The sequence below is a fragment of the Panthera onca genome, chromosome A2, assembly GCF_046562875.1.
Source record: "Panthera onca isolate mPanOnc1 chromosome A2, mPanOnc1 haplotype 2, whole genome shotgun sequence".
Classification (NCBI taxonomy): domain Eukaryota; kingdom Metazoa; phylum Chordata; class Mammalia; order Carnivora; family Felidae; genus Panthera; species Panthera onca.
The window spans coordinates 152,778,897-152,802,284 of NC_138340.1; the positions used below are offsets into that span (position 1 = coordinate 152,778,897).

General features: G+C 37.8%; 1 protein-coding gene and 1 pseudogene across 1 annotated transcript in view; one reads left to right on the forward strand and one right to left on the reverse strand.

Moving 5' to 3' along the window:
* The first annotated feature begins 19,634 nt into the window (after positions 1-19,634).
* Positions 19,635-23,388, forward strand: part of AKR1D1 (aldo-keto reductase family 1 member D1) — a 42,782-nt gene continuing 39,028 nt past the window's right edge. Inside the window, exon 1 of the mRNA XM_060633228.3 lies at positions 19,635-19,839. Within this exon, the coding sequence (XP_060489211.2) occupies positions 19,747-19,839 (93 nt within the window). The 5' untranslated portion in view covers positions 19,635-19,746. The remainder of the gene's footprint in view (positions 19,840-23,388) is intronic.
* Positions 21,306-22,141, reverse strand: LOC132679573 (putative protein BRICK1 pseudogene; annotated as a pseudogene).

Here is a 23,388-nt window from a genome sequence, read left to right on the forward strand (position 1 = left end):
CCCTGTGAAGCTTGCCAAAACCTCACTTTTGGGGGGTTTGAACTGACGAATCTAGTCTTAGCCTAGGAATCACAAAGCACTTCACCCATTGACTTTAATAAAGGCATATGCCCCAGGTCCTGCACTGCTCTGCCTGTAGTCTGCCTTGACTTCCCTGTGTAGCCCCTCAAGGCATGCTATGTTCCTCCTCTAGGAACTGTGAGTAATAAACTCTATTTCACTTTCCCTTGCATTCTTCTGTTGAACTATGGCTCACCATTTAACACCTGGAGGCTCTATTTAACACATGTTAATTTAGCCAAGTCACAACATACGGAAACCCTAAAAAGGAATCAAAGGAAATGTTGGAACTCAAAAACACTGTAACAGAAATGAAGAATGCCTTTCATGGGGTCATCAATAGATTGGACACAGGCAAAGAAAAAAATCAGTAAGCATGACGAAATGTCACTCAAAACTTCCCAAACTAAAATGCAAAGTGAAAGAAAGAACAGAATATCCAAGAACTATGGGACAATTTACAAGAAGTAGAACACATGTGGGAAGAAAATACCAGATGGAGAAGAGATAAGAAACAGAAGTACTCGAAGCAACAATGACTGAGAATTTCCCAAAGTAATGACAGACAACAAAGCACAGATCTAGGAAGCTCAGAGAAAAGTACTATATTTAGGAATATCATATTTCAACTGCAGAATATCAAAGACAAACAGAAAGTCTTAAAAGAAGCCACAGGGCATGGGAAAGAGGGAAACTTTACTTATAGAGAGGCAAGGATAACAATTACCCTGGACTTCTCTTCAGGAATCATATAAGCAAGAAAAGAGTGGAGTGAGATGTTAAAGCATTGAAAGAAAAAACCACCAACCTAGAATTATGTACCCTGAGAAACTGTCCTTCAAAAATAAAGAAAAATTAAAGACTTTCTCAGACAAACAAAAATTGATCAGATTTGTTACCAGTAGACCTATTTCAAAAGAAAAGTTAAAAGAAATTCTTAAAGCATAACATATAGAGATGTTGAATCACTATGATGTACACCTGAAACTAACGTAACACTGTGTGAACTATACTCAGATAACAAAAATTTTTAAATAAGAAAATAAAATAATTCTCCAGAAAAAAATGATATAGGTCAGAAATTCAGATCTACATAAGGTAAGAAAGAAAAGTGGAGAAGGAATAAATGAAGGTAAAAGAAGATATTTTTCTTATTCTTCTTGATCACTGTTCAAAATAATAACAGCAACAATGTATTTGGTGATTAGGGCTTACAGACAAGTGAACTGAATGGCAGCAATATTATAAGATTGAAAGGGTGGAATTGGAAATACTTTGTTATAAGATATTTTCACTGCTCCTAAAGTGGTATAGTGTTATTTGACAGAGGACTTGAATTAGTGATTAATTTATACTGCAAAATGAGAGGTAACCAATAAAAAAGTTTTTAAAAAGGAGAATTTTGACAAGTTAATAAAAGAGAGAAAATGAAATTATATAAAATGCTCTATGAAAATCATAATAGGCAGAAAAATAAATGAAGATTTTAAAAAGAACCAACAAAGAACAAGAACAACAAACAGAAAATAGTAACAAATATGGCAGATATTAATCGAACTATAGTGGTTTAAATACACAAGTGGAATTTAATAATAAATAAATAAATACATAAATTAATAAATAAAAGATAGAGACTCTAACAGTAGATACACACACACAAGACACAACTATACGTTGTCTACAAGAGCCACTTTATAAATGGCTATATAAATACAGATTAAAGACAGATTAAAAAATATATATATATATTTTAAAGACAGATTAAAATAAAGGAATAGAGGTACATAGCAGCTGACATAAATTAAAAGAAAGTGAGAGTAGTTATATTGATTTCAGACAAAGCAGACTTCAGAGCAAAGGGAGGCATTTCATAATGGTAGAAAGGCTGATTCTCCAAGAAAATTTAATTCCTTATGTATGTGTACCCGACAACAGTTAGACTAATGTTTTTTTAAAAAAAGCCACAAAATACATGATGCGCAACTGATAGAACTTCAAGGAGAAATAGATGAATCCACTATTATATTTGGAGAATTCAACACCCCTCTGTCAAAAATGAGAAGAAGGCAGACCATCAGTAAGGATATAACTGAGCTGACAGAACCATCAGCCACCTGGATCTAATTAACATCTATAGAATATGTCATCCAAAAACAGAAAAATGCACATACTTTTCAAGCTTATATGGAACATTCACCATGAGAGATCACATCTGGGCCACAAAACACACCTTAATAATAATTTTTTCCCTTTATTTTGAGGGGCGGGGGGAGTGTACAAGCAGGGAAGGGGCAGAGAAAGAGGGAGAGAGAATTCTAAGCAGGCTCTGCACTGTCAGTGCAGAGCCAGGCATGGGGCTTGATCTCCCGAATTGTGTGATTATGATCTGAGCCGAAATCAAGAGTTGGATGCTTAACCGACTGAGCCACCCAGGCACCCCGCACCCTTAATGATCTTAAATACATAAAAATTACACAAAATATGCTCTCAGACTACAATGGAATTAGAAACTAGAAAAAAAACTAGAAACTAATAATAGAAAGGTAATTGAAAACCTCTCAGATACTTGGAGATTAAACAATACACTTGAAATAACACATGGATCAAAGAAATCTCAAAAGAAATTTTTAGATATCTTGAAATAAATGAAAATGAAAATACAGCTTATCAAAATTTGTGGGATACAGTAAGAGCAGTGCTTTGAGGGAAATTTAGAGCACTGAACACATATGTTAGAAAAGAAGGAAGATCTAAAATCAAAATCTAAGCTTCTACATTAGGAAACTAGAGAATAAAGAGCAAATTAAATTGAAAATAAATACACTAAAAGATACAATAAAAATGACAGCAGAAATCAATGAAATTGAAAATAGGAAATCAATAGAGAAAATCAATGAAACCAAATGCCGATTCTTTAAAAAAAAAAAAAAATCAATGAAAGTGATAACCCCCTAGCCAGGTTTACTCAGACAAAAAAGAGAGAAGAGACAAATTGCCAAATTAAAGAGAGACCATCATTACTGATGCCATGGGATTAGATGCCCTAGACCCAGATGATTTCAGTGGCAAATTCTACCAAATATTTAATGAAGAAATTGTACCAATTCTCTACAATCTCTTATAGAAAGCAGAAGCAGAGTGAATAGTTTCTAACACATTCAATGAGGTCAGCATTACCTTAACTCCCAAACCAAAGACATTCCAAGAAAGGAAAACTACAGATCAATATATGTCACAAATTTTAATGCAAAAATCCTAAACGAAATATTAGCAGTTTGAATCCAATAATGTGTAAAAAACTATACACCATGACCATGTGAGCTTTATTCCAGGTATACAAAACTTGTTCAATATTCAAAGATTAATTAATGTAATCTATCACATAAACAGGCTAAAAAGGAAAATGTATAATAGATTCAGTAAAGGCATTTACAACACCCATTCATGGTAAAAACCCTCAGCAAGCTAGGAGTAGAAGAAATCCCTCAACTTGATTAAAAAAAAAAAAGTCTACACAAACCTATAGCTAACAAATATTTAATGGTGAGAAACTAGATGTTTTCCTAATTAAATCTGGAACAAGGCAAGGAGGTCTTCTCTTATCAGTCCTATTCAACATCTTACTGGAAGTCGTCCTAACTAATATAACAAGGCAAGAAAAGGTAATAAAAGATATACATATTGTGAAGGAAGAAATAAACTTTCTTTGTTTGCAAATGACATAAATGTCTATGTAGAAAATCTCAAAGAATGAAATAAAAATCTCCTGGAACTAATAACCAATTATGGCAAGGTTGTAGGCTAGAAAATTAATACACGGACATCAAGTGCTTTCTTATATACCAGCAGTGAATACTTGGAATTTAATTTTTAAAACATGGTAATGTTTTCATTAGCATGTAAAAAATAAAATACATAAATATGGATATGTGCAAAAATAATAAATAATATGTACAAGATCTATACGAGGAAAATTACAAAACTGATGAATGAAATAAAAGATCTAAATAAATGAAGAGTATTCCATTTACACAGATAGGAAGACTCAGTATTGTCAAGGTGTCCATTCTTACCAACTTGACCTACAGATTCAACATAATTCTAGTCAAAATCCCAGCAAGTTAGTTTGTGGATATGAACAAACTAATTCTAAAATTTATATGAAAAGACAAAAGACTCAGCATAGCCAACACAATATTGAAGAAGAACAAAGAAGAAAGATCTGGAATAGCCAACATAATATTGAAAGAGAAGAACAGAGTTAGAGGACTGATACTATCTGATTTCAAAAGTTACTCTAAAGCTGTAGTAATCATGACAGTGAGGTACTGACAAAAGAATAAACAAATAGATCAATGGAATTATTGATCTACTCTGACCTTTGACAAAGGAACGCGAAATCAACAAAGAATTTCTTTTTGGCATGCCTGGGTGGCTCAGTCGGTTAAGTGTCTGACTTTGGCTCAGGCCATGAACTCGTGGTCAGTGAGCTTGAGCCCCGCATCAGGCTCTATGCTGACAGCTTGGAGCCTGGAGCCTGCTTCCATATTCTGTCTCCCTCTCTCTCTCTCTCTGTGTCTCCCCCACTCACAGTCTGTCCCTCTCTGTCTCTCAAAACTGAATAAATGTTAAAAATTAAAAAAAAAAGCTTTTTTGCCAACAGATTGTTCTGGAACAACTAGAAAGCTATGTATGTAGGTAGGTAGGTAGGTAGGTGAGTGCGTGGGTGGGTAGGTAGGTATGAAGAAAGAAAGAAAGAAAGAAAGAAAGAAAGAAAGAAAGAGATAACCTTTCTTATACTGCTCACAAAAATGAACTCAAAATGGATTATGGACATAAATGTAACTGCAAAACTATAAAATTTCTAGGCTATAGCATAGGAGAAAACCTAGGTGGCTCTGAGTTTGGCAATGGGTTTCTTCATACAATACCAGAAGTATGACCCACGAATAAAAACATGCATTAAGGGGCCTTCATGAAAATTTAAAAACTTCTGCTGTAAGAAAGACATGGTTAAGAGAAAGAAAATATAAGCCACAGACTGGGAGAAAATATTTGCACCATGCATATCTTATAAAGAATTGGTATCCAATCCAAAATAATACAAAGAACTCAAATGTGCCAATAAAAAAAACAAACAACCCGATTTAAAACTGGGGGAAATCAGGGCACCTGGGTGGCTCAGTTGGTTAAACTTCTGACTTCAGTTCAGGTCTTGATCTCATGGTTTGTGAGTTCCGGCCCCACATCTGGCTCTGTGATGACAGCTCAAAGCCTAGAGCCTGCTTCAGATTCTGTATTTCCCTCCATCTCTGCATCTCCCCTGCTCATGCTCTCTCTCTCAAAAATAAATAAACTTTAAAAATTTTAAAAGAAAAAGAAAAAGAAAACTGGGCAAAATATCTGAACAGACACCTCACCAAAGAAGGTTCACCGATGGCACATAAACATATAAAAAGGTGCCCAACATCATATGTCATTAGGGAATTTCAAATTAAAATAACAATGAGATACCATTACATATGTCAGAACGACTAAAATACAAAACACTTTACACTAAATGCTGACAAGGCTTATAGCCACACAAAAACCTGCACATGAATGTTTATAATACCTTTATTCTTAGTTACTATTAGAAGCAACCAAGATGCCCTTCAATTAGGGAATGGATAGGGGTACCTGGGTGGCTCAGTCTGTTAAACGTCTGACTTCGGCTCAGGTTATGATCTCACAGTTCGTGGGTTGGAGCCCCATGACAGGCTCTGTGCTGACAGCTCAGAGCCTGGAGCCTGCTTCAGATTCTGTGTCTCCCTCTCTCTCTGCCGCTTCCCAGCTCATGCTCTCTCTCTCTCAAAAATAAAATAAACATTAAAAAAAATTTTTTAATGGAATGGATAAACAAACTGGTATATCCATACAGTGGCAAATTATCCAATGATAAAAAGAAATGAGCCATCAGGCCACAAACACATACGCATATTGCTAACTATTGTAGACTCTGGGTCTGACGTTCTCTCTTGTCCAGCAAAAGAGAGGGGCGCAGGATTGAAAATGTGAGAGAGGCTAATGTCCAGGAGGAGATAAGAGCCCAGAGTTAGGGTCCTTGTTCTGTTTTTATTAGGATTAGAAGGCTTAAAAACATGGTGATGGACGTGCACAAAGAGACAATGAAATCATAAACATTAACTCATGGGCGTGAGGCAAAGGGGGTTTTGAAGATATGCTGTGTTAGGGGTTTGGGTCAATACAAAACAAAACCTGGCGCCCTGGGCAGAAGGTTGTTTACAGCAGACATGAGGTCCCTCCTCTGTTTACCTAAAGCGGTCTAGGGGACAAGACAGACAGAGCATGCTACCTCAGGGTCAACAAGGCACCTTTCTTTTGCTAGTTAGCTCCTCTCTGGGCAACTTTGCCCCAGAGCAGTCTATAGCCCTGTTTACCTGGTCCTTCCTTCCTGTGAAAGCAGCATTCTGCTATTGTACTAAGGTAGGGGGCATTTCTGCCCTGAATACCTAATCTTGTTTACCTCCTATACCTTTGTCCTATCCTCCCACTTTACCTGTACTGAGGCATTTGTCCTGCCTTACCTAATTTTACCTAAACTCATTCCCCACAGCTAACAAAGTCAATTGGAAAAGCCTACGTTCTGTATGATTCCAACAATATAGAATTTTGGAAATGGAAAACCTATAGCAACAGTAAAAAAAAGTCAATAAAAGATGAGTGGTTACTAGAAGTTCACACAGAGAGTGAAAGGGGGTATGAATATAGTTGGAGCACAGAGGATTTTTAGGGCAGTGGAACTAATCTGTTGGATACTGCAATGGTGAATACATGTCATCATGCATTGGTCAAAATCCATAGAATATACAACTCAGAGTGAACCCTAATGTAAACTATGACTTTAGTTAATAATAATGTATTAATATTGGCTCAATTGTAACAAATTGCATTGGGAAAACTGGGGGCAGAGGCTTAAGGAGGTACATGGGAGATCTGTACTTTATGCTCATTTTCCTGTGAACATAAAACTGCTCTACAAATCGTCTGTTAATTGAAAAAGTTGTAGCCACTTAACCTGCACATTTCTAAGTGTTTATAAAACTTTACTAATTCACATTACAATTTTTGTCTGATCTTATAAACTACCTATATATTTTAAAAATCAAAGGCAGAGTTAATTCTTAACAAACTCAACACCCAAAAAATAAATACTCCAGTGAAGAAATGGGCAGAAGACTTGAATAGACACTTTTCCAAAGAAGACATCCAGATGGCAAACAGAAACATGAAAAGATGCTCAACATCGCTCATCATCAGGGAAATACAAATCAAAACCACAACGAGATACCACCTCACACCAGTCAGAGTGGCTAAAATTAACAGCTCAGGAAAAAACAGATGTTGGTAAGGATGTGGAGAAAGGAGAACCTCTTGCACTGTTGGTAGGAATGCAAACTGGTGCAGCCACTCTGGAAAACAGTGTGGAGGTTCCTCAAAAAATTAAAAATAGAACCACGTTTTGATCCAGCAATTGCACTATTAGGAATTTATCCAAAAGATACAAAAATGCTGATTCAAAGGGACATATGCACCCCAATGTTTATAGCAGCACTATTAACAATAGCCAAATTATGAAAAGAGCCCAAATGTCCATTAACTGATAAATGGATTAAGAAGATGTGGTATATGTATATGTATATGTATATGTATATGTATATGTATATGTATATACATACACACACACAGTGGAATACTACTCAGTGATGAAAAAGAATGAAAATCTTGCCATTTGCAACAACATGGATGGAACATGGATGCTAAGTGAAATAAGTTAGAGAAAGACAGATATCATAAGACTTCACTTGTATGTGGAATTTGAGAAACTTAACAGATGAATTAGAGGAAGGGAAGGAAAAATAAGATAAAAACAGAGAGGGAGGCAAACCATAAGAGACTTAAATACAGATAACAAACTGTGAGTTGATGAGGGGTGTGAGGTAAATGGGTGATGGACATTAAGAAGGGCACTTGTTGGGACGAGCACTGGGTGTTACATGAAGTGATGAATCACTGGGTTCTACTCCTGAAGCTAAGACTAGACTGTATATTAACCAACTTGAGAATGAAAAAACAAAATCTATGGATAATTAATTAATCTATGGGTAAACTGTGTGATACTGATGAGACAATAGATCAGTATAACAGAATATATAGCCCATAAATATACCTGCATAGACATGGTCAGCTGATCTTTGACAAAGGAACAAAGGCAAATCAATAGCCAAAGGAAAGTCTTTTCAACAAATGATACAAATGGACGCCACATGCATATGAAATTACAAGAGGCAGTGAATAGCCAAAATAATCTAGGAAAAGAAAAAATTAGGAAGACTCATACTTCCAGATATCAAAACTGACCATGAAATGGACATTTGGCACAGATTTGCCTTCCTTGCTCATATCACTTCTTCCATAAGGTGAAGATTTGCAGAATACTTGGTCTATTGCAATTATTTACCAAGCAACAATATCTCTTGCTACAAAGATCACATTTATTGGCAGGGAAAGTATGGCAATAGGCTCATGTCCACACAAGTCATAGTCTAAGTATCAGCCAGAAGTAGCTGGCTTAATAAAACTGAGGAAGAGACTATCAGACACTCAGCTCTAGGGCCAGCAAGATAGTCCTTGCAAAGAGGTTCTTTCGGATTCTTTTATAGTGTTTTGCAAATATGAATAATTTATACAGTGAATACTTATACACACATAATTTTATGCTTTTGCCAATGTATTTATGGATAGATTCCTAGAGTAGGGATTTCTGGATCAATGAATAAGCGCATATTTGATTTTACTCTATAGTGCCAATTTTCCCTCCATAAGGGTGTACCCTCTTGTATTCCTATCATCAAACCATGAAAGTCCCTGCTTTCCCATAGCCCCTCCAATAAGGTAAAATTTTTTACAGTCTGATATATATTTCATTTTAATTCATTTCTCTTATTATGAGAGAGGTCAAACAACTCTTAACATGTTTAAGGGCCATTTTAACTTATTTTAATGTGAACATTCAAGTAAAAAAAATTTGTTTTAATGTTTATTTATTTTTGAAAGACAAAGCATGAGCAGGGGAGGGGCAGAGAGAGAGGGAGACACAGAATCCAAAGCAGGCTCCAGGCTCCGAGCTGTCCACACAGAGTTCAATGTGGGGCTCAAACCCATGAACCGTGAGATCATGACCTGAGCCACCCAGGTGCCCCTCAACTTTTTAAGTAACTTATTGTGTGGCTACTCTTCTCCAGTTTTTAAAAACTGTTCATTAATTAGGAATATTAATCTGATTTAATGTCCTAAATGTGTGTGTATGTGTACACATATTTTTATTATTATTATCTTTGGATTTTGAACATAGGAGAGTTTTCTTCCATATTTTTAAGTTCACTTTTTTTAAAACTTTTAAGACTAGTTCCCCTCATTACTGTTCTTGGCTATTCTTACTTGGATATTTTTCTGTATGGTTTTTATAATCAATTCGTCCAGAGATAGAAAAAAAAACATACATTTTTGTTATGAGTATTTAAACATATAAAATACCTTAAGGTAGAAAGTTGTAGTTTTCATTTATTTTAGCTCATTTGGTAATATTGGTTTACAGTTTTCAAATACTGAGTGATCACATTTTCTTTTCTAGTGTGATTTTTGTATATGTTAATATTATGCCTTTCATTTTCGTCTTGTTTTCTTTTGACATCTCTACATGGGGTTTGATTGATATCCTTTTCTGTTGTGCATATTTAAGTAAGATGTGTTTTCTTGTATTTTTGGTCTGAGAAGGATTCTTGGTGTTTATGTAGAGGGTGGGATTAAGCCAGAATAGTTTTCCTAACTTCTCTGCTGGGGGGTGCCTCTGTTGTTACCATCAAGAATCCAAAAGTATGATCTCTACATGAAGCCATTTCTCCAGTTCTGAGAGCTGCTTTCTTTTGGTCCATCCCACCAGGAGCTAAACATTTTTCTCCCTTGTTCTCAGTATTTTACTCTACTGCCTGAAGTCTTTTCCTCAAAATATGTTTTTGTCTTTATTCAGGTGAGTTTTTCCTGGATATTTCTGGAGTCCTCAAAGACTTATACTGCCTCAAGACATGCTAATTGTCCTGCAGCCCTTAGGGAGTACTTATAGGCTTTTTCTATTTACCCACGCATTGGATCCTCTGTTTCTCAGTTTCAGTGATTATTTTCAGATTTGCTTTCTGAGGCTTCCACTCAGATGTAGGTGTTCTCTTTGATGACTCAAGATTTTTGGAGGCCTTTCTGTGTTCTGAGGACACTCTCTGGACAGCAGAACTTCTCCATCTGTTCCACGCACAACTTTTACATAAACTAAATCTGAGTTACACATGATCCTATTTTGGGGAGGCATAAAGCCCCACCTACTGGTGTTCTAGGGTTTGTGGAGGTTCCTTTGTCACCATTTTATTGAAGTTATCTGTTGTCTTTTTTCTTTTTCCCCCACTTGCTCTCTGTCTCTAGTCTGAGGACATTTGGAGAGATTCAAACACTACATTGCCATCATCATCTTCTCTTTCTAAAAATCTCTCATGAAATCTCCGGCAAAAAGGTGTGAGCCAAGAAAGAATGCACTAAAAATTTAAGCAGACAGGCATTTATTTGGGCAATTAGAATTGCAATTCAGGAAACACAGATTCAGGTTGAAACCTAAATTTGTTCTGAAGAAAACAAAGAGAGGGCAGGTTTATAAAAGTGAAAGTTTATAAGAGTAGTTCTCAGTCAGGTCTGTTATGCAAAATGAGAATTAAAACTGGGTCAACTGGGATTGGTTGAATTAATATGCAAATAGATTGAAATTTGTCAAATTGTGTTGGCTCCTTTCAAGGTGAAGAATAGGAATAATTCAGGTGTCATGGTGAGGGAGGAGTTAATTCCAGACTGAGAGCTTGTGGTTGGCAAACAGTTCATGGTTCCTCTGATAAAGCCATGCATTACTTCTTCTTCACTATGTGCTCCTGACCCTATTTTAAAAGAGATTCTTTTAGCGAGACTTGCTTGTTCCATGTTGAAATCTCTTTTTACATTTTCTCCCTTTGATCAAGATCTTTCTTAATAAGACAGCATCAATGGTCAGTCCTTTGGTGTTGGCCCCATTGTGTTGCCAGAGTGGTTAGTACCTGCTCTGGGTCCATAATGTACCTCAGAGTGGGAAGTCTCTTGTCCTCATATATCTTTAAGCCTGGACCACATTTGAGTGGCAAGGAAACCTTTTAGGGAAAGGGACTTTAGGCTACATCAATTGAAGTGTCATTTTCTGTTGTCAAAGTGTAGGGCTGATGAGTACTTTTAAATCTCTGAACAATCTTTGACATTTTGAATTGCAGCACAACATGGGGAAATATATATTACAAACAGTTTAAATATAACAATAAAGATACACGTTAGGATAATGACTAATACTATGACTTAGAAACACAAACACAAAAGAGCTCCAAGCCCCAAAGGAAGTCAACTAAAAGTATCATAAAATATAAAGTTAAACCATCCTGGGGAAAAATTTGAATGTCCCTGTAGGGTCCTGGACAATGTAAGTAGCTAAGTGGTTTCTAATTCCACATGTTGTGAAGTATTTATCCGTGTACTGCAAAAGGTGTTAGTTGTTGTACAGACATCTCCTTGCTCGGCTAAAGGATAATCAGGGGCTATCTGATTACCCAGAACAAGTTTGGCCAGAGAGTCTAAGGATCTTTTTCAGACTATTATTGCCTTAGCAGCAGATTCTTCCATAATTTCAAGACATAAAGAGATGTTGTTGATTATAGCCTTAATTATATTTATCCCTAACCAGGGATGTAGGGACTTGCCAAAGGAGTGAATCCTAAATCATGAACACCTCCTGTTAGGTCCTTTCTAGCTCAACGGTGTAGATTCAGGGAGGGGAGTTGACGAATGAGATCTCTTATTTTGCTTTTGAAAAGTTAGGGGCACAATTAGATTCTTCTCCTAACCTGAAATAATAGGTTTTTCTAAATTCTAAAAGTCAGCATCTATTAGTAATGACCTGGGAGAGAAGGTGAGGGTGTTATCTTTATAGGCCAATGCCAGAGTAAAGGAAAGAAAAAGGAGAAAGGCCTTCATGTTTAAAGCATGAAGCCTTGTTCCATCATCTTGGGCAGAAGCAGTCTACCTCTATGTCCACTCCTTTTCTTTCCTGTCAGTTAGATTTGGAGGTCTCCAGCACCTGTACAGGACCAAGTGTGAGATGGAGACTTTTTCAGTCATGAGACGTGTACCCCAGGCTCAATACCTTCTAGTTTCACAGCAGTGTCAGTGGTCAGGAGCACTTGATAAAGTCCCTTCCATTGGGGCTCTAGGGCTGTCTTCCCCTGATGACATTTCTGAAATACCCAGCCACCAAGCTCTAGACTGTGACCGACTTTGAATTGTGATCTGGAAAGGCTTTTTTTTACATGTTGATCACAGGCTTGAGCATAAGACATTAGAGACTTAACAGTAGCTAGTCATACTAGCACAGGACAACAAGGGATCAGCAGAAGGTTGTATACTGATAGAATTCCAAGAGGTTTGCAAGCTTTTGTTACGGTTCGTATGATTTGCCTAGTGAAGGGGGTGCTTTGATCACTGGAGATCATGGAAGGTGAATCCCAAATGGGAAACACATTCTCTAACAGGTTTTTGGTTTTTTTTTTTTTTTTTTTTTTTTTTTTGCCTCCATGAGAACATCAACCTTGCAGCAGGGAAAAGCTTCAATCCATCCAGAAAACATACAAACAACAAGAACATCTTGATAACACACACTAAGTGGCAGTTGTAGTCCAGCTGTAAGGTGTTCAAAAGGTCCAGAGGGAGGAGATCTAAGGCTTCTGGGAACAAAAACAGCTTTTCCAGAATTGTGGAATGTAGGATTCCAAGATTAGGACCTGTCTGACAGGTCAGACATTGCTGGTAGACTGTTCTCGCAATATTAAAAAAGTCTCCCCATCAATGTCTGTTTATAACCTGTGTCATTTGAAATGCACTGTTGTGGGTGAAGGAATGCAAAAACTAAAAAATGGGGTTTGTCAGGGAGCCAGGAAGACCCAAGCAGCTATCTTGGGTTTCCCACAGCCCCCACTGTTCTTTAATTTACAGCCATTGTTTAATCATCTTAATTTCTTATTCAAGAGCAGACTGTTGCCATGTTACAAGGACATCTGGATGGCAAAAGTCTGGCAATGAGGGGCTATTTTTGCAGAAGCAGAATGTGGACTTCATCCACATGTGCCACAGTCTTGCAAATACAATATAAAGAAGGCTTAGTATTACTTAATTTGGCAATGCTTCCCATGTAATTTACACAGCAAATAAGCCTAATGACTTTAACAAGTCCTCTACAATATTCCAGGTAAAAAAGACTTCATTTAGAATTCAATTTTTGGAATTTTGTCAAAAATATAAGGAGGTCTGGACCATTTGGTTAAAATAGGATCACAAAAACTTGCAAAAGAATAATTATCTATTTAACCAAAGTAACAAAAAGGTTTCAAGAACAAATGTAGATTGTACCTGCAAAAACCTTAGCTTTCCTTGAATAAGAATTTAGTTTTTCTGAATAGCCAAAATGCGATAAAGACAAAAACAGAATCTTTCTTTCTCAGACAGATTACACTAACAGTAAAGAAACTTTGTTTATAATTTCTTATTAAGAACAGACCTGTTATCTAAGAAAATTTTGGTTTAATAGAAGAAAAACCAAACAAGTTCCATCAGTGTACTTTTTACATTAAAGCTCATTTTTCATTAAATTTATTTTAATCTTAGCTTGATTGTACCTAAAATTATTTTCCTAGGATTCCTTTTTCCGCAAACCTTCTACGACTCTTTTTTTAGCATTACAATTTTGTCCTATGTTTTTCCTCTATAAACAACCAGCCTCACTTAGGACAATATTTTTTTCTTTTCCCTCCACACAAAAAAAGTGTTATCTGCATTTCTCAGACCTTCTCTTACTGGAAACATAACCTACTTTCCTGGGATACAGAGATGTTGCCCTTATTATTTCTAGTAGCTTTAATTACATATATTAATTAGACTCCTTAATCCTTAGAAACCTTATTTCTAGTGAAAAGTAAGAAACAGTAGGAAACTGCCTGTTATACCATTATTCTTTAGATTTGCAAGTTTGTGAATATATTTTATAATTTCTAGAAGCATTGCCTTTTTCAATTTTCCAGTGTAGCACTAACACATCCAAATATCTTTTCTCTGTAATACAAAGTCAATAGTAGATAAACCTATTTGTAATACTTAATGTTGTAGTATTTTGTCCTGTTTAGAAAATTGTCCAGGTATTTATTGAAATTCAGTTATTTAGCTTAGCAAAGCTCTGAGGTTTTAAGTTACAAAAAAGATTTGGAAGACTATTTAAAAATTTATCTAAATGACCAGTAGTAAGGACTTACCTGTAAACAAATGAAGTTAGTTTTATAAGCTTTCTGCAGCAAGAAGACTGCAGTCTGTGGGGAGGCATGAGATGCCTTGTTAAGAGGGAGAGAGAGGGGTGCCTGGGTGGCTCAGTCCTTTAAGCTCACTTCGGCTCAGTTCCAGCCCTGCATCGGGCTCTGTGCTGACAGCTTAGAGCCTGGAGCCTGCTTCAGATTCTGTGTCTCCCTCTCTCTCTGCCCCTCCCCTGCTTGCACTCTCTCTCTCTCTCTCAAAAATAAATAAACATTAAAAAAGAAAAAATTTGGGGGTGCCTGGTTGGTTCAGTCGGTTGAGTGTCCAACTCTTGATTTTGGCTCAGGTCATGATCTCAGGACTTTGTAGGTTCGAGCCCTGCATCAGGCTCTGTGTTGGCAGCAGGGAGCCTGCTTGGGATTCTCTCTCTCCCTCTCTCTGACCCTCCCCCACTTGTGCTGTCTCTGTCTCTCTCAAAATAAATAAAGTTTAAAAAAGAAAAGAAAAGAAAAGAAATTTTAAAAGAGGGAGAGAGAGAAAAGGGCTTGTAATAGGAAATCGGGCTTATGTTAGGTGATTTGGGGGAAGGTTTGCAGATGCAGGTATTTGTGTGTATGTGTACCTTCATCAAGCAGGAGAAATACTGTGATTGGGGTATTGTAATAATTTTTAACTAGGAGGCAGAAGGAACAGAGCATGGTTAGAGTTGCCATTAGAGAAAAAGTAGCAGTCATTTACGTTAGCTCTAATAAGAAGCTATGTTGTGAAAATTAAATGAGACAATACATAAAAGCGCATAGTAAATACTCAAAAATAATCTCATTATTGTCATAATTAAAATTATTTGTGAATTTATATCAGCAAAGAGAGTAATAATTCATACACAAGTCTTTTATTGAATAAAAATAAGAATTGTTTTATGTCAGGTCAATTTATTTTGAAAATATCAATATATAAAGACTAACTTCAGAAATTTCTCACACAAAAAAGCAATCTAAAATTTAAATTCACCTCAATTTAGTCAATATGTGTAAAAAACTTAAAATTATTTTAAGAAAGATGTGAGGGTTCTAGTTCCGGGTAGGATGCCTCTCCCAGTGAATACCACTATAAAACATGAAATATATGTATAAGAAGGTTATTTCAGGAGTCTGAAAAAGAAACAGTAGCAGATGGAGAAAGAAGATCAGAACTCATGTACTATTGGGGTCTCTCAGTACCTCTCCCCCCACCCCCCCACCACTGCCCCACCAATCAGAAAGTGGACAGCAGGGTGCAGACAGAGAGAACTATGGTACATCCAGACAATGGACTATAATTCACCACTAAAAAAAAAAAAAAAGAGCTACCAAGCCATGGAAAGGCATAGAGCAACATTATGTGCATTTTACTAAGTGAAAGAAGCCAATTTGAAAATCTGTATGAATCTACCTATACGATATTCTGAAAAAAGACAAAACTTTGGAGACAGTAAAAAGATGAGTGGTTGCCAGGGATTAGGAGGGAGAGAGGGATAAATAAGGAGAACACAGGAACTTTAGGGCAAACTATTCTGGGCGATACTAGTGTGGTAGATAGATGGCATTATAACATCTTCCAAAATCCATAGAAAATACCATGTGAACAGTGACCTTAATGCAAACTATGGACTTTGGTGGATAGTAATAGTTAAAACAGTTTCATCGGTTGTAACAAATGTACCACTCTGGTGGGGGGATGTCGATAGTGGGGGAAGTCAGGGCATGTATGAGGGCAGGGGATGGGAACTCTCTTACACACTGCTCAACTTTGCTATGACCTAAAACTTCCCTAAAAATAAAGTCTAAGAAAAAAAGAACAAAGGACTTACTGTATGCACTCAGTAGCAGAATGGAGGAAAGAAGACAAGAGGAAAAAGTTGAATATAAGTCAATAGAAATAATCCAATCACAAAACAAATTAAAATATACATATTTTTTAAAATGAAAAGAGGTGGGGCATCTGGGTGGCTCAGTTAGTTGAACATCTAACTTCAACTCAGGTCATGGTCTCATGATTTGTGAGCTCAAGTCCCGCATTGGGCTCTCTGCTGTCCCCACAGATTCGGATCTTCCGGACCCCTTGCTCCATTTGCCTTCTCTCTCTCAAAAATAAATAAACATTTTTTTTTTAAAAGAAAAGAGGAAAGTAGCAGAGTAGGGGATTCCAGGTCTCTGTGCTTTTATAAAAACAACGAATCAGCTGGCAAAAACAGTCTCATTTTTTGCAGAAGTCTGGAGTCCAGTCAAGAACTTGAAACAACCAGGGGAAAGCTTAGTGAAGAAAGCAGCTGCTGCTTTTGCAGTAAGAGAGAGGACTGTGTGGTTTAAATGGCCTGCCCACCATCCCCCACATCTGATCCATGGCAGCCATGAGGACTGTGCCCACACTCTTGATGCAGGATGCTGGTGCCACAGAGCGCAATGGAGCTTTTATTCTCAAAGAATCATCACTGTGGTCCCAGACTGTCCGGTGGCTCCCTGAAGGAACACACAAAGGCTTGCCTTTATTTTGCCTAACTCAAAGCATTCCTACGGCAAAGATGGCTGCTCAAGTTTTTGCTGCATGCATTTAAGCACAGAAGTTTTGGCTGTAGAAGCCTAGGGTTAGTTGGGACAACCAATAGACTGAAAATCCTGGCAAAGAAGTTGGGAAAGGAGATATGTGAGGGTAGGGAGTTGCAGGGCTGGTTAATCAAGAAGGCCACACATACTGTCAGGCTGAGCATATGGTCAAAGAGGCCTGACAAGACCCTCAGTTTTCACCTCTGACTGGCCTTCAGGCTCTGTGCAAGCTGGAAACAAAGGCTATGGCAGCATCATAAGCAGCATGGGTAAGCATTGAAGTCATGCCCCAAAGGAGCCAACCTACAAAGACAGAAGTTTTTGGTTTTTTGCTCCGAGCAGTGAAGAAAACTCTGTCAAAACACCAAGTGACCATGACTGCTAAATTAGGTGAACACACCTTTCACATAACAAATGGTAGGGACTCAACAAAAATCGTTCAGAGAAGTTAGTAAATAAGCAAGCATTAACAACTCATAAGCAAACAGCACCAATGAACCAGAGGAGGGGGAAGTAGCTGATTTCCAGAACTGTCACATTGTGATATTCAACACACCCAGTTTTCAACAAAAAAATTACAGAACATGCAAAGAACAAGAAAATATGGCTTGCTCACAGGGGAAAAAAAAGGAATTGTGAGTGTCCATGAGGACACAGAGCATTGGAATTACTAGACAAAGACATTAACTCAATTCTCTTAGATATGCTTAAAGAGCAAAAGAAAATCATGGGGAAAGAACCAAAGGATCCAGGAGAACAACCTTTCACCATGTAGAGAACATCAGTAAAGAAATAGAAATCGTAAAAATGAACCAAACAAATTCTAGAGATTAAAAACACAATAATTGAAATGAAAAATAACTCAAGGGTTTCAACTATAGATTTGAGCAGGCAGAAGAGTTAGGGTACCTGAAGATAGACTCATTGAGATCATCTAGTTTAAGAAGAAAAAAGAGAAAAGAATGACAAAAATAAATGAACCAAGCTCAAGACACCTAGGAGATACCATCAAGTATACCAACATATACACAACAGGAGGCCCCGAAGGAGAAGAGAAGAAGAAACTAAAAGAATGTTTGAAAAACTAATGCCCCCAAACGTCCCAAATTAGATGAAAATCATGAATTTAAATATCCAAAGTGTTCATTGGGCTAAAGACCAAAAAAGTCAGTAATAATAAATATAGAGCAACATATGCAAACCAACGTCTTAGCACCCAAAGGTGTACAATAAGTATTTGTTGGATCAATTTACCAATGATACTGAAGACCAATATTGCCCGTGTTCCATGCTGCCCCAACCTACTTGAAATTCACTGGCTGATCATGTGTATGTAAGCAAGAAAGGAAGTCCAGGAGAGAGGGCAAATGAGTTACAGGCAAACTTCAGCATACTTTTACCAGCCTGAACACAGTTATCTTCGAAACCCCCAAGGCTCACATTTTATACACAGCACAATCCTTTGGAGGAAGACTATAATAAACATTTGTTAGTTGCTTCCCTAACTGCTATTTCTTTCCTTTTTCTTAACAATCTCCAGATTCTGCCCAGGTGAGATTAACTCCAGCTCCACATTCAGAAATTACTTCTGGGGCACCTGGGTGGCTCAGTAGGTTAAGCATCCCACTCTTGATTTCAGCTCAGGTCATGATGTCACAGTTAATGGGATCAGGCTCTGCACTGACAGCATGGAGCCTGCTTGGGATTCTCTCTCTCCCTTTCTCTCTACCCCTCCCCTGTCTCTCTCTCTCTCTCTCTCCCTCTCTCTCTCTCTCAAAAGAAATAAATAAATTAAAAAAAAAAAAAAAAGAAAGAAATGGCTTCTAATTATCTGAGGGTGATCAATCTTTTATGTCCTTTGACCATCATGATTAGTTTAGTGATAGATCCATGAAGCAAGAAAGGTAGTGGAGACCAAAAAGACCTTTTCTAGGTTACTGTGTGAGTGACGGCATAAGTAAAAATCTCTCTTTTGTTGAGTCTGTCTCTGGAACCACGTCACTCCTAGGACGGGCCACCATCTTTTAACAATAAGGAGAGACTGAGAGAATGAAGAGACAGAGAGATAGACTGGTTAAAAGACCAGTTGTTCCTCTGGCCCACTGTTTCCCAAACTTAACTAGGTGATACAATCTTAAAATCCTTCCAAGTCCTGCTGCATCAGAATTTCCAGGCAAGTCCTGGGAATCTGCTGTAGTCTCACCTGAAGCTAGCCCTAATGTTGAAGCTTTCAGAAATATAAACCAATAAATGTCTTTTATAGTTTAGGAGAATTTGAGACAGGCCTGTCACTTGCCCACAAAACCATCCTAACTGGCAGAAGCCAACCAGACTTGTTTCTTTTTGGCTTTTCCCTCTTTTCTTTGTAGAGAAGTAAGCATTAGCTCTCAATGGGTTATGTTATTTACATGCCTCTGATAAAGTTCAAAGGACAATCTCCAGATTTTCAAAACAACCTGGGGAAAAAAAAAAAAAGGTTGAGAAATAGATCTGCTAATCTCTCTTCCCTCCCACTGCTCCTCCCTCTGACTCTCCTTTCTTTCATTAAATAGGCCCTAAAATATCCTTACAAAAAGACTTTCCCAGTAGTGTCCAGAATTACTCTGAAAAACGTGAAACCCAGACTCTCTCCAGGATGAACCTCAGTGCTGCAAATCACCGTATACCCCTAAGTGATGGAAACAGCATTCCTATCATCGGTCTTGGCACCTACTCAGAACCTAAACTGGTAAATCTCTCTCTTTTTTATTTTCATTATTTTGAAACTTCCCTGGAGCATAATCTTTCATTTGTTTTGAATGGAGCTCATTGATTTCCTTTTTATAATAATGAAAGTCACCTCCAAGGAGTACTACTTGGTGTCCTGAGTAATGACCCGGAGGTTAAAATTATATCAGTTTATAATTTAAAATTATCTTGAATTAGAAAATGGGACTTTTCTGCTTCTTTGGCTGAAATTTAGCTAAATTGCGACTAGTAGACTGGACTGAGGCACGTGATATTTCTGAGTTTATTACTTATGGGGTTTTTAAAACTTGTATTTGAGGATTTCTAGTTCAGTCTAACAAGCATTTAGTGAAAACCTGCCATGTATGAAGCACTAGGCTATAGAAGTTTCAAATATGAAGAGAATAGTGTCTGTGCTGCCTAGGAATTAAAAATCAAATAGAGGAGGCTGACTCTTTAATAGTTAATTATAGAATAATGACGATAAGAGTAAATTCTACCCCAGAACTATAAACAGTATCTCTCTGAAAACACATAAAAATAGTTAAATTTGACCTTCAAGATTGAGTAGGCTTCCATTAAAACACAGTTTCTACTTATGAGAAAAATATTTCTGCTTTCTTCATTGCAATTCAAATTTAATGCTGATTACCAGAATGAACCAGTGGTATGTGTAGAAATGCCACTGGATTTGTGTGACCACGTATGAATTACCTCTGTAAAGCTAACTGTGAGTTAAGAGGCAGAGAGACAGAGCTGAGGCAGCACATCTTAGGCAGAAGAACTATAGAGGCACAAAGATATATGATGTGTCCGGCAGAGGCCAAGCCCGTAGTGGCTGGCACATAGAATTAACGGTGGAGACAACGGCATCTGGCTCTGGAAATGCAGGTTGAGACTAGATTATAAAGGACCTTGCATACCATGCCAAGGAGTTGAAACTTCACTGTATAAAAGGAGGAATTATGTGAAGTTTAGAAACAGAGGAAAAGCACCACGAGATCAGTGCTTTTGGAAGATAACTCTGGGGGCAGCATGGGGAATGGAAGGCAGAGAAAGAAAAATAAACTACACGTACCAAGAGGAGTTAATACTTGTATCCGCTGCAATTGCCCAGTTCCACTGATTTTGGTAATGTAAAGGAAAATCACTGTTGAAACAATTATAACAGTCTTAGTCATTGGCCCCTTCCTCTTCTCACTTTGCCCATTGTCTATATATGACCTCGTTCATAATCTTGGCTCCAATCACATATATGCAGAGACTCCTGAAATTTTATTTCCTGGTTTTTGTTTTTTTGTTTTGTGTTTTGTTTTGTTTTGTTCTTTGTTATACATATACTCATATAGCCTGGACTCGCTACATCAGAACCACTTGGGAATTTTTTTTTTAAGTTGAGGAGTTTATTAGGGAAATATGAGAGGCAAAGACACCCCAAGTGACAGAAAATTCTGAAAATGTCCCTTCAAGCCAAGTGGGGGCCTAACCTTGACCTCCCCAAAACGACAAGAAACTGGTGGGTTACCAACAACATTCTCTTGTGGCTACCTTGCCTGGGCATAAGTGTCTCAGACAGGACTGCCTCCCACCCCCCACCAAAGGTGGAAAGGAGACAAAGACTGTTTATAGAACCAATGCAGAGGCAATGAGAGCTGTAAGGAAAGTGTGTGTATGCCTTGCGTGTGTGTGTTTGTGTGTGTGTGTGTGTGTGAGAGAGAGAGAGAGAGAGAGAGAGAGAGAGAGAGAGAGAAGGAGGTGGGGAGGACCTTAACAAAGAGTCCCAGGCGTCTGGCTCTGCACGCCTCAAATACGTTGACAAACAGTTCTACAAAATGTTACTTTAAAAGGTAAAATGCCTAATGTTGTTTCCAAGAGTTCCCCTGGACTTCTTCCCACATGCCACATCACACACCGATGTACACGGCAGAGCCCAAAGGCCACGCTTTTGAAAAAAGAAAAACAAGAATAAGCCCTGTTGCTCTTTAAGGAGAGAGGAAGGAGCTGAGGCTGCTGGGGTCTTTCCCACGTAGGCCTGTGTTCTGTAAAGCAACTTCCCAGCAGTAGCATGGCACAGTTCTAGGTGTGGGTCTCACCTTTTGTCACCCGTGCTTCAATGTACTCTATTCTCCGTTCGAGGGCTGTCAATTTCTCGTTTAGTGTTGCAAGTCTTGAACGACAAGACATAAACGAGTTGAGAAAGTCCGCCATTTTCTTGATGCTGCTGGTGATGACCTCAATGTACTCCCGGTTCGCCCAGTCTTGGTCAATCTCCCGCTGCACCAGATCCTCTTGACCCGCCATGGCTGCCGGCTAAGGAGGAGCCGAATTTTTTTTTTTTTTTTTTTTTTAAGAAATGCTAATCCTTAGTCCTCACCTCTGACCTACCGAATCTGGTTCTTTAAGGGTAGAGGCTGAATATTTGCATTTAACAAGCTCCTTGGATAATTGTGTTGTACAGTTAAGTATGTATTCCATCTTTCATAAACACCTCTAACTCAATATAACAAAACTACACTATCCATTTCTACCTTCCCCTCCAAATACTTCCACTCCTAGGAAATAACACTACCACTCTGAGCCACCCAAGCCAGAAATCTGAGTACATTCCTTCATTCTGCCCTCTATCCTTGTTTCTCTCTTTGTCCACATTTCTTCCAAATGATTGCTGTTGAATTTATCTCAGAAATATTTGTTCACTTGACACCTTCCTCTTGGTCTCCTTTGTCACTGCTTGGTTTGGGTTCTTCATTTGTTAGGCTATTCTTCCAATTTTGTCCCCTCCAATTATTCAAACTGGGGTTGTCAGGATCTTCTTCAGACCCAAATATGATCACATCACTCCTCTGCTTAATGATTTCAATGGCTCCCTATCCATTATAGGGTAGAATCCACATTCCTTACCTTGCACACTGAGCTTTTACGGTTCAGTCAAGACCCGTCTATCCAGCAGAATCTACCACCATCTTCCACCTCTCTCCCTCTCTGTGCAACACATAACTACCTGAATTCCTCGAACAACTCTCCCATCTCTGTGCCTGTGAACATGCTGTCCTCTATCTGGAATACCCTTTCTTCTGGTTTGTTCAGCTAGCCGGCTAAACCTCTACTGAACCTTCAAGACTCAGGTCAAGGATGCTGCCCCTCAGAACCCCATCTCCCAGCCACCACAACTTAGCCCTCTTGTGTGTCCACATAGCCCCTTTTACTTGACTCTATTGTAGCCCTTATCACACTATATTGTAATCACGGTTTCTCTGCAATCTTCCCCACAAGATTGTGAAATTCATTATGAAAGAGAGAATGTCTTGTTCAGCTCTGTATTTCCAGAATATTATCTAGTATGTAATGGGTATTTGGCTGATGCTTTCAAATTAATGAGTGTGTTTGTAAAAGGGGACGTCTACGTTTGTGAGCATCAGAGGGTATGGCGATATAAATGAATACAATAATAACAGTTAATGCTTTCTGATCACTTAACACGTGAACTATTTTAAGTGCCTTACAGCACATGCATTTTCTAATATTCAAAACTTTACAAAAGATACACCAT